We start from the raw sequence: 13,158 nt of genomic DNA, 5'->3' as shown, positions 1-13,158 counted from the left end.
TCAAGACATTTTTCTTATTATTATCAATGTTGAAAACACTTGTTCTGCTTAATATTTTTGTGGAAACAGTGATCATTTTTTTTAAGGATCCATTGATGAATAGACAGTTCAAGAGCATTTATTTGAAATATACATTTACATATACATAACTGTTAAAGTCTTTTGTGTCACTTTTGGTCAACTGAATGCATTCTTACTAAAAAAAATAATAATAATCTAAAACGTCATTATTAAGTGTATCGCATTTCTTCTTGTTTTAAACATAAACATAAATATAATTATATTTATTACATTTTATGGTTAAAATCAATAATAATAATTTGGAGTTAGAAAATATGGTTTCGCTCTATTTCAATAGTCCACTTTAGACTTTCTACTAACCAGGACTTGACATTAACTTTTTTGTTCACCAGCCACTGTGGTTAGTGGTTTTCCAAAGTTACCAGCCACTCAGCATTTCCACTGGCCACAATTTTGATGCCGATACCATGGGCAAAAGTGGCCATTTAGATATTTTCAATATTATCTCGTAATTTATTTTATTATCTCGTAATAAGATATTTTAGGCTGCTGTCACTTTAAGACCTGACTCGCCAAGACTGTCATTTTAACATTATTTTCAGTGTATTTTACTGTATGTGCGTGCACTGAAATTCAAGCCCTGTAACACCAACAATATTCACATTGTTAGCAAAAGAAACGAGTGAGTGAGGGGAGGCGGGTTTGTGTGCAACTCGGTAAGAGCGAGAATGTATCTATTCTGCGGAAAATTAGTATTGGAAGCGTTTCAGATATTTCAGTATAGAAAAATCTATATTTTTAACAACACTACATTGCACTTTATTATTTCAGATGCCCATTTAAAAGACTATGAATATTTACATATTATAAAATTCAACCTGCCAAAGTGGCTAGTGACTGCATTATATGCCACTGCTGAAATCCACCCACATTTGGTGGGTTGGCGGGTGTTAATGTCAAACCCTGCTACTAACTATAAGTAACTTTGCAACTACATGTCAACTAACTCTAACTAGAGTATTAGTAGACGCTTTGGGTCAGGATAACTAGAATAAGTTGACATACTTGAAAGTACTAGTTAGTAGAATGTCTGCTGGAGGAACATTAAAAAAAATGTTAGAAACTCTAGTAATCTGTCTACTAAACTCTTAATGACTGGTAGTTGACATGTAGTTGCAATGTTACTTATAGTTAGTAGAATGTCTAAAGTGCATTATTAATGTAATTCAAGCAAGCCTTATTATCTTACATAATTTTATAGTTGTTTAAAAACGTTTACTAGGACAAAGACAAGAATACTAAGACAGTGATTTTGTATCTGTATTTTGCATGTGTATTTTGAATGTCTGTATTTGCATGTCCATTCACATTATCACTGACTCGAGCCAATCATTATTCAGTGATTATGACTGCTTATTTTCACACTGCACACAGTGGATCAGCTATGCGTGATCTAAGAGTGTGGACACAAACAATGCAATGGTCCCTGACAAGCCTGGGAGGGACGCAGAGGAGTTCAGTGGGGCAAAGTGGAGCCCAAAGGGGGTCGAACAATGTGCCTGATCATCAGCTGATAGGAGAATGTGTCTCAAAGGCACATTCATATTTGATCCCGATGGGCCCTTGCCCTTCCCTGGGTTAATGAAAATCATCCTCTGTGTCACCGGGCGCTGAAAGCGTGAGGTTTGTGATACAGCGGTCGTGATCTGTGGAGGAGGTGTTTGACCCTGGCATGTTTATGTATGATGCTGTTGTTTGTAGATAGCTGTGAGATTTGTTTAGACTGCGAATGGGTTTTATGATCTGCTTAAGCCTTTAACAAGCTTTTGAGAGATGAGAAAAGGAATATTCAATTGTTCCTGGAGCAAAGGAAGTTAGAAAGACAAACAGCGGGGGGTTTTTTAAACTGTTTTTTCGACACAACACATCCCAGGCATCCCAGAGAGACGAGGCACACAGAAAATCATTTAAAGGCAGATGGTGAGCATTGCAAACAACAGGCTGCCCTCAGCCATGCAGTCCTATTTGTGTACATTTGTTTTAGGCCATGTGCAAATACCACAAAACGCATGAATTTTGTGGAGGATCGAGGTTGAGCTTCAATATTCAGAGTCTTAAGTGCACAACACGCTCTCCGACAAACACAATCCTCAATCTCACTGTGTTTGTTTTTCGGATAGGGCTGGGCGGATGGGCCCTCAAACGCAACTTTATGAACTGCTGTCCCTGCACTTAAAATTCTTGTGTTGTTATGCCACAGGGTTCTCTTGGTGTGTTAGTGTTACCATGGCAACACAGTCTCTTACTTAGTTCTTAACCTGTCATTCTTTCTAACTTCTGAAAGTCATAAGATTGTAAGGTGAAAAAATGCGCTTGAACCACCTGTGACTCATTCCTGAAAATTAACAGCCCTCAAGAGCCTCACACTTTGAAAGTCATTTGGTCAGACAGACGGACAGACAGACAGACAGACAGATAGACATAGATAGAGAGACAGATATAGATAGAGAGACAGATATAGACAGACAGACGGACGGACGGACGCAGACATATACAGAGAGACAGACAGAGACAGACAGAGACAGACAGAGACAGACAGAGACAGACAGAGACAGACAGAGACAGACAGAGACAGACAGAGACAGACAGACAGACAGACATTTTTATCCATTTATAAATTAATAAATAATTTATTTGATAATATTATATTTATTCTTTTTTTCAACAGACATGGTATTGAATTGTGATGTAAATGTAATGTTTATTATCTTGCATCAAATTTTACTATATAAATGTAAATGAGTGTATTTTGTATGTTTAATTTCAGTTTGGTCTGTTCATCTAAACTAAATTATCAGTTGTTCCAGTAATGTTATGCTGTTGTTGTCATGGCTCCAGCTAAGTGTAATACAATTAGTCTCTCTTAGATGTGAATCTGGGTCCTGTATTGCCATGGGGACAGATCTGTTCTCGTGAGGTTGTGGAGGCGTTAGGACCAAACTTACTAATGTGCATGTTATTGGGAGGGCAAAAGATTGTGTAACACCTCTGCATATCAGAAGTGCTATAATTAGGCCATGTACACATCACTCCTCATCTGCCTACACATAAACATAGATAAAACTTTGATGAAACCTCATTATATTAAACATACATGGAATGTGATGTTTTTTTCCAAAATGACTGTGAAAACTTTCTTTCTCAACCGTGTATGACCTCCAGTGTATCTGCAGCCAATTGAGTGACATGCAGAACGAGAGGGAAACAGAAGAGAATTAAGGCTGGATCAGACGTTAATTATGTCTGTTAGTCTTTGCGGAGCCAGTGATGTCACAGAAGCATGTGGTCGTACCACATTAGCTCAAATGATAGAGCATGTGCGACAGGTTTGATTCCTAGGTAATGTATGTACTGATGAAACGTGTAGCTTGAATCGTGAGGTAACAAACCTGTATTTATCTGACTTCCTTTCATCCATGGAACAGAAAAGATATTTCGAAGAATGTTAGAACTGTTTTGCCAAATTTTGTTTAGAGCCCCACTGAGACACAGGCATTTTTCATAATATATTCTTTTGTGTTCCACCGAAGTTAAAAGTCATACAGCTTGTAAGGTTAAATATTTGTATTATTATATAATTGGGAGATTTATGTATAAATGGGAGAAAGTGAGTTAAACTTTACACAGCCACCATCATGGCAGCTTAAACCGTTCTGATTCCATAAAAAAACACTGAAATCATGTTTATGAACACTGAGCCACACATGATGTATTTGCTGAAACATGTTACCTTGCTGTTTTTTGTACATTTAGCTTCCAATTCACCCCAAGCTGCTTACCTGCACATGTTAAATGCACTGTGGAGATGAAAGCCTTCCCATCAGGCTCGAGGTCCGTGCCAGTACGATGATTTTGGTCAATTAGCCGAGATGCAGGAGAAAACTGACAGCCTTTTCACTGCAGTCAAAAGCTTTTAGGTCGATTTATTGGCTTTGCATAATGAATCTTGCTTGTAAAATGAACTAAGATTTAGCCAAGCTAATCAACCCTTATCACAGTTCTCATGAGAAAATGTTTAGACGTAAACAACTCGGCCCTTTAACACTTGGTTTCTGTACACATTTGTGGGGTAGTGTTCTTGTTTATGTACAGTATATGAGTACATTTAATGATTTAGAGTAGAGCACAGTTTGTTTGTGAAGCTTCCAGTTTGGTTCACAAACAAGTGGTATTTTAACTCTTTCCCGCCAAAGTTTGTACTCATGTTTTTGGTCATTTTCACAGAAATGTCATGGCCCCCAGAGTATTTTGTTGTATGACTATCTGAACATGCAATATATCAAAAGAAAGAACAGACCCTCTGCTTTTAAACGAACAAAAAACAGTTTTGTGTATTCTTTTTTTATCAACACTTGAAGTTCCATTAAAGAAGCAACGGTTTGAGCAAAAAGATGAGAAAATCGCGTTTTTGTCCAAGTCTAAAATCCAGATCAGATTCAGAGCGTTGAACAAACACAGATGGAGTAGATAGAGTCCATCAACATCCCTAATGCTTGCACAGTCCTGTAGCTCATCTTGGGTCATCATTTCAGTCTGTAACATTAGGCCGTTTTGATTTATATGCTGTTTATTGTTGATAATCGCATTATTTTTCATATGCATAATGCATCTGTCTACATATGAGATTGCTCGTTTCTCTTCTTTGCCTGTGTTTTGATCTGGGGTCCGTTCTTCGTACCTCCCTTAAAGGTGGAGCAAGTGCTTTTCAAATCACCAAAACAAACACGCCCCTACCCCAAAAGGGTCTCGCCCCTATTGTGATAGCTTCACCCCACACATACGAATGCAACGCAGGCAACGACTATGGCGGAATCTGCTGTGCCAGACGGCCGAGGGTATGATGTCATCAATAAGTGAAAGCAATGCGTGTTACTATGGTAATCCAGGTTGAATGTTCAATGAGAGTCATCCCTTCCATCCCAAAAACACAAACAGTTCTCATGAACAACTCTATAGCATGAGCACCAACATATTACAATTATGACAAGATTAGAGGGTTATATCGATCGCGAAAAGAGGAGCCAAAGGAAACAAACATATATTAGGAGTATATTATCTTTGCGGACACACTTTGGGAGCTGACGCTTGAAACAGACAGTGGAGGAGGTTTAGATGCTCCAGGCTTATCGAGTGTGGCAATGAATGGGTCTTTATCATCGCTGAAGTGAACGACAGTACGATTGCAAATGGACAAACAAGCGAACAAGACACAAGTGCATATTCAAGCAAAAGCCAGCATATATTAGTTCTCTGAAACAAAACAAAATCAATGAAAAAAAGAAGAAGAATAAAGCAACCTCTGCGTCCGATTGCAGGCCTTCCCGCTCCTTGAGTTCTCTCCAGTGCTGGAAAGCTGATACTTCTTGCCTGATCGTAAGCCTTCTTTTGTTCCACAGACATTTTCCACATTTGTTTTTTATCTGCCATCTCTCTCTTTCTGTCGTCACTCGGCTAATGTCTGTCCTGTGTGTCGGGTCTTTTGAATAATGACGTGCACTGAGCACTCTCTTCTCACCATCATTAGCAGACATGCCCCTTTTCTAAAGCATTTTTGAAATATCACTTACCCCACCTTTAATACATTTGAGATGATTTGACTGATGCCAGATCTTATAATCGTGATGATATCTGGCTAATTTGGTTCTTCAAACGTATTTGCGGATTGGATTAAAATATCTGGATTAAGTTGTCTGAGTTTATTGCGTTCTTGTGCCCTTGAAGAGGGCAGATGCATCGATATTTGAATGAAACCACGATCAGCAATGCAGCGATTGCTTGCTGGTGATGTGCTAAATTTCGACCCCCTGCCAGATTATTACCCCCCTTGTATTGGTAGGTTTAGGAGTAGGTGGGGGGGGAGGGGTTAGGATTAGGGTTGGGGATAGGATTAGGCAATAAGGTAGGGACTTCAACAAAGGGGGTAATAATCGGGCAGGGGGTCGAAATTCAGCACAACACCGGCAAGACAGCAACATAATGACATCATACAATTAAAAAAGACACCTGACGAAAAACTTGACGAATTTCTAGACCTTTATAAATAAGGAAACAGCCATGGGACCAAAATCACATAAAAGTTATAAAAGATAAATTAAATGTCCCTTTTTTTTTCTTTTTTTTTTTACATGATTGCCAATTATTTATATTCACAATTTCTAGTCTTTTTACAGCCTTTACATTTTTATTTCAATGCTGTAAATAGCAATTCATGTAATTTTATATTTGAAGCAGATTTGTTACGTGACCGCATTAATTAAAGTTTCTTAAGGGTCAAGATCAAGTTATTTAGATCCCCTGCACTGCATCAAGCCACTCCCATAATAGCCGTCATCACTCAAATTAATGCACGGCTCATATTAACTGTACAGCATGTGTGTAAACCTCCAATAAAATTATAAAGTAATTATTCCGTCACAAATAAATCTCTGAAAAGTGGCTGTGTCTGTAGTATTATATACAACGTTATAATATTTTCAAATGTATTATTATTTAAAATGATTTTTGCCCCTGGTTCAGTAAGGAACTCTTGTAATAAAGAAGCAGTGGCTGGGACTGATTTTAAGTATCAACGCCGCTTAAAAAGATGCAACCGAATCCTTTTTACATGAAATAAGCCTGCTCCCCGAGCAGGTTTGAGTTTACGAGCCTGTTGCTATGACAGCAAGTCCAGGATGAGCGTTGAAGAACCAAACAATCCAAGATCATGCCAAATCGTCAACAATCAAATCCAGCTAACTGAGTTAGTGACGTACGAAGAACGGACCGCTGGAGATTCTGTACTCATTCAGGAAATGCGTAATAGCGTCCCCTACCTTATAAAAGTGAAAACACGGAAAGACGTAAAAACTCGTCAATGGCAGGGAAGTATTTTCTCATAAATGACAAGATAAATCGTCAATGGTAGGGCAAGAGTTAATGCTGACAGCTAGAAAGGTTGCCATATCTGTCTGCAATCCTTGGGGAAAAGGTCATTTCATATCTACAACTGTGATGTTTTCTTACTAAGAGCAACTGTGTCCAACAGGGAAGGGAATCGTAATGCTCAGAGTTTGCTCTTTGATAGCTAACAAGACTGGATGGTATTTTCTGTTATATTTCATAAAAGTATCATATGTTTTGCCAAAATATTCCTTAGGAACAAGAATCAAATGAGACAGTTGCTGACATAGTAAGAGATATGAAATGAATGGGTAAAATGAATTTACAAAAAGATTCAGTTGTTTAACATTAGTTAATGCAGTAGTTAACATTTTTGTTACAGCATTTATTTTTAATCTTGGTTAATGCACATTTCTACATTACTAAATCCGAACAATTTCGTGCATTTTGAACAAACATGAATTACTGTAGCTCTGAACAATAGTATTTTTATTAATTAACATTAACAGGTGTTAACGTTGCCAACTAATGTGTTTAGCATAGCGACGATAATTTGATATTGTATGTGTTTGGTGAAAACAGCATACTTTTATATTGACTTTTGATTCAGATAATCTGTTGAGATCTCTAGAGAAGACATTTATGCGATTACTGAAGGTTATATCAGGGTTTTCACTTCTTACAGAAGGTTTATTCACAACAGATTCATTCATTTGGTTCTTTGCCTCATGCTCTCAAGGGGGTCTCCTCAAAAGACTGATGTCACCAAGAGGTTGCTGACCAGTGAAAAATCATTCTGTTATACTCCGCTAATCCCTTTCAACACTCTGGTCTGGATGCCTCTTGAACCCCTGTTGAAAGCCTATGAGATCAGTTTTGCCCAGTGCTTCGGACAGAAGCGGTTTTCAGGGGTGAGAACTTTATGCCCCCCACCCACTTTACGCTGAATCGCACCTCTGTTTTGTATTTTCTTTTTTACTTTCCATCTCAACATTTCAATGGGCCTATTATCTGAATGAGCAATACCAAAGCGCCCTGGTTACGTCAGCAAGTTCCTCTCTGTATTTTCTGGCCAGCTCAGAACATTGAGGTGCCTGCTGTTGCCACAAACATTTTCTGTCAAACAGAAGCATGGATCTAGTTCATAATGCCTTTCGCAATGAGCATATGGCACCAGGCCTGGCTGGAAGAATACTGAAGTTACGGCACAGCTTTCCACCATGAATTTCAGACTAGGAACACCGTTTTAAGTGATGGATTTAAAACTGTTCATGGCACACATGTATTCACACATTAGGTTATGTTCACTTCACATGTTTGAGTTCAGTATCACTGTGGTGAGGACTTTGAATCAGCTGGTTCTGAAGTGGGTATAATGCTGTGAAAATGTCCTCAGCGTCACAGTTTTGTGGTTTTCACCTCATCTACTTTACGGTGTGGTTTCAGCTGCCTCGCATTTCCAGAACGAGAGCTTGACTTCATTTTGCTTTTACACTTAGCAAAGGAGATGTACTGTGAAAAGAGCGTTTCCTTGGATTCCAGATTATTATCATATAAATGAAAACGTGAAGGTTTTTCTTGAAAAACAATACTTTTTATGTGCAGTTGCATTTCTATGTATGAAGGGTTTTGCTTTAATATCCAGTATAGACTTAATCAAAGTGTCCTTTGTAGTCTTTTGTAAGTGTGTTTGAGATGACAAGGCTTGTAAAACAGAGTTGTGGAAACAGACAACCAAACTCTATTCCACAAAGCATGCTTTGTATAATCAATGTTTTTTCCACAATATGGCGTCTGTTTCCTGTCATTAGCTGCCCAACAGATAACACTGATAACATGGATCTGTTTAGCCCAGAAGGACTGAACGTACTTCTGGCTTGGTGTGTTCTGTTGAATAAATATGAGGAAAAACTGCTTACAGTTTTATACGGCCAATAAATACAAATTATGTTATGCTATTATATTCAGCTGCCTACACTGGCTCATTCATGCTGTAGTATTTGTATATCAAAAGGGAAAGTGATGTAGTTGAGTGTGATGAGAAAAGAGGCGAGAGTCTCCACAAAATCCAAACACAAGTGGTCTCAGAAGACGCATTTGAAACGTTTCAACTGAGGGATGAATCAATGCTGTCAATTGAGATTAAATTGTATTAAACCAAGGACATTTATTTCCTTAATTTAATCATGCCTGTATTATATTCATTAGTTGGTTTTTATTTTATTTTTCTTCCCCTGTCCACTTATAATGTTAGTCGAGGTCTTCATTAAACGTTTTATGACCTTTTCCCGCGTCTATACATAAATGATATCTTCTATGATTGGCTAACCTCTTTGCATGTGACATTTCAAAGTAAAAAATATTAGTTTTAAAGGGTCAGAAGAACACTCTTACTTCAGCAATAAAAACTAAAAAATGAAATGCAAATGCCATGTTTAACTAAAGTAATTTCTGCGTATTAGTGTAAATCAGCACTAAAAGAATATTTAATAAGTCTGGTCCACACAATGTACTGTAGGTGTTTTCTTTACTATGCTTGTGAGGACCAAATGTTGACAAAATATGAGCCACATTGTATGTAACTGTATGAAAGTCTATAAATACAGAAAATATTATTTGTATCTTCCTCATTTGAGTCCCTAAAAATGTAATATTTTGTAAATAACATGCGCATACAACATCATTCACACTTTTATTTACAGTTTAGAGATACTCCTAACTGGATTTCTGCCACTCTGACCTCTAAACTAGTCTGGTCTATATTTACTAATCTCTTGCTATAACTAAGTGTAACATTTACGCTAAACATACAGAGATCTCTTGTGTGATGATGGTGTGTGTTTAGTCAGCCCACTTGACAAATGTACACACACACAAAAAGATTTCCCCATTATGGCATTGACTTCCCTCCCTCTTTTTTCCAGCCCATGCCGTCCATCAAAATGATTGAAACCTGTGACATTTACAGTATCAAAAAATATTTTTTACCTCTTCTTCTTCTTCTTCTCCCTCCATCACCCATCTCTCTCTTCTCTCTCTCTCTCTCTCTCTCTCTCTCTCTCTCTCTCTCTCTCTCTCTCTCTCTCTCTCTCTCTCTCTCTCTCTCAATTTAATTCAAAAGAGCTTTATTGGCATGACAAATTGTATTGCCAAAGCATTTATATGAGCATGACAATATAAATAAATAAATAAAAATGTACACTCTCTCTCTCTCAGGGAATGAAGCCAGACAGTTTTTACAAAGTGAAAGTCCCTGAACTGAAAGAGATCATTGAGGGATGCATCCGAACGAACAAAGACGAAAGGTAACTATAATGTCTACAAGGTCATTCAACAAACAGGAAAATCTGTAACCAAAGAACTGCCAAGTTGTGTATGTGCGCCAGCAGCTGCTGTAATGTTTTAACACCCGCCAGACGAGTTTTTACTGTGTGCACATTAAAACAACAATACCCTGATTCTTGTCCCTTTAGCTTTTAAACAATACCATACAGGATCCTCAGAGAGCCCTGCACGCCACTATGTTTTTACCCAGCTCCACTGGTTGATATTTCTGTTCCACCCTACATTGGTCAGTTGACACATGTTGCAGAATCAACAGTGTCAAAGACACTGACACAGACTTTTTCACGGTGTTACTGGGGCATAAACATTCTCCCCTGGGTTGTTTGGCATGACCTCTGTGGTATCAGAGGGCTTTGGGTCGCTTAAGAGAGTTACACTCAGAGTTACTAAAATATTCCTGGCCGTCTTTTTGACTCCCAGCTAATTTCATTCACATTATTAATATATTTTTGGGCTATTTTAAAATGTTACTTTTAAAAGTAATGAGTTACAATATTGTGTTACTCTTTAAAAAATAACTTAACTTTTTACGAAAAGTATTGCCTTGCGTTACTTTTAAATTACTTTTTCTCACCTGGGTTGGGCTTGCTTGTTTGTTGGGAAGCTAGTTTTTGCCACGGAATAAAACAATTTAAAAGATAATTGACTTTTTTTTTCTCACAATTGCTATTTAAAGTCAGAATAAACTCACAATTGCAAGAAATAAAGTCAGAATTGAGAGATATAAATTCACAATTTTATATCTCACAATTTTGACTTCTTTTCATTGAATTGTTACATAATCACAATTTCCAATTTCTGAGGGAAAACCCTTTTATTGCATGTTATAAAGTTAAAATTGCGAGATATAAACTCGTAATTCTGAGAAAAAAGTTTATATCTCGCAATTCTGACTTTATAACTCGCAATTGCGAGTTTATATCTCGCAATTCTGAGAAAAAAGACAGAATTGCGAGATAAAAAGTTGCAATTACCTTTTTTATGTTTTATTCTATGGCAGCTTCCATATGTTTGTTTGTTAATAACAAAAACAAGTTATATTTTTGGCAAATGAAATGCCCTCACTCGTTAAAAGTAAATATGAGTAAATGAATGCGAATGAGCAAATTAATGAGTAAATTAATAATCCTCAGGCTGAAGGAAATGCAGATTCATACCTATACAGTAGAGGGCACAGCTCAAATAAACCTTTCAGCCAGTGTTGCCAAGTCCGCGGTTTTCCTGCGTAATTGGGCTATTTTAACACTGTTTCCGCGGGCTGTTTTTCATGTCCGCGGGTTGATGCGACCCCAATTATGTGATATTTAGCCCCGGGAATGCAAATTTTTGCAGGGAACCCTGCCAAAAAAATACAACCCCCCCCCCCCCTGCTGATATTTAGTCTATAACTACAATAACCATCATGTTCACAGCGCACACAACGCCTCAAAACTTACTGCTGATTTCTCTCAACATGAGGACTGAAGAGGTCAGTCAATAAATGGGAAAAAGTAACTTGTGTTACTGGTTGTAAATTTAAAAGTAATGCAATACTTTACTAGTTACTTGAAAAAAAAGTAATCTGATAAATAACTCGTGTTACTTGTGGTACTCGTGTTACTCTAATATGCCTAAAAATTCACACAATAGCGCACCAATATTGTGTGAAATTCTATTTTTTGTGAAACTAAACAGTTTTTAGTGAAAGAAATATAAGCATTTCAATTATCAATTGGTTTTTATCACTTTTATACTAAAAACAATTGACATGAGTCAAATATTTCTATATATCTGTAGAGAAGTAACTGAAATGTGGGTTTCCATCAGTAATCAACCTGTTCTCCACTTGAAATCACTCAATCACACCACTTGTGTTCTACCCTTAAAATGGTGTAATTCAGCATAACACATTTCTGCCTGGATAATGGTCCATTTAATGTCATCCAACCAAACATTTGGTCAATAGCCACTAGTAATGACTCACTTCATCCAGCAGCAGCAGGCATTTCTTATGATTAATAGTGTTTATTTAATTAACTTCAGATTTAGCGGGTGAATGTTCTTACTCTGTCATTTTAGGACCTCAGAGTGCTTGTCTGACAGCTCATCTCCCATAAGATGTGAGACCTTATTATGCTTATACGCTATAATGCCAAAAGTTTTGGGACGCCTGATTTTCATGCACATGAACTTTAATGACACCCCATTCTTAATCCTTTATGGAGCTTGCTTTGTGCACTGGTGTGCAGTCATGTTGGAACAGGAAGGTTTCCACAAATTTGGGAGCAGGAAATTGTCCAAAATGTCTAGGTATGCTGAAGCATTAAGAGTTAATTTAACTGGAACAACAAGGGGCCAAGCCCAACCCCTGAAAAACAATCCCACACCATAATCCCCGCTCCATCAAACTTTACAATTGGCAACCGCCAAACCCAGACTCGTCCATCAGATTGCCAGACAGAGAAGCTCTTTAGAGCAGTGTCTCTCAAACTTTTTGGCCTTAAGTACTCCTTTTTTATGATTTTTCAAGCCAAGTACCCCTTGACCAGACAACAACATTTAGCTTTAAAATCCAGTGAAATTATAGGGAGCCCAGAGGCTGGAGAAACAGTGTAGCAGCCAGCAGGTGCCAATTTGAGTCCTGAATAAGAATAACAGTGAGACAGTTATTATATCTGATGCCCCCTGAGCAAGTTTATTTCTTATAGACATTTCTGTATTTAACATTTATAAAGCTGTATATAGCTATATAAAACTGTTTATAACTATATAAGACATTTCGTGTTGCTTTGTGCAACTCCAGTTTTATGTAAATCTCTTAAGTATTAGACATAACAGTAAAAGGTAAATCTGTGTTTTTCAGTTCAATCAATC

General features: G+C 37.5%; 1 protein-coding gene across 2 annotated transcripts in view; it reads left to right on the top strand.

The window, feature by feature from the left end:
* wnk4b (WNK lysine deficient protein kinase 4b) overlaps positions 1–13,158 on the top strand; it is a 93,245-nt gene that overhangs the window by 50,969 nt on the left and 29,118 nt on the right. For both annotated transcript variants that reach the window (XM_079826950.1, XM_079826949.1), the window contains exon 5: positions 10,177–10,265. In XM_079826950.1, the coding sequence (XP_079683076.1) occupies positions 10,177–10,265 (89 nt within the window). The remainder of the gene's footprint in view (positions 1–10,176; positions 10,266–13,158) is intronic.

The sequence above is a fragment of the Gobio gobio genome, assembly GCF_949357685.1.
Source record: "Gobio gobio genome assembly, chromosome: 1".
Classification (NCBI taxonomy): domain Eukaryota; kingdom Metazoa; phylum Chordata; class Actinopteri; order Cypriniformes; family Gobionidae; genus Gobio; species Gobio gobio.
Note: the sequence above shows the minus strand (reverse complement) of the source record. Positions and strands in the feature narration are given on the sequence as shown.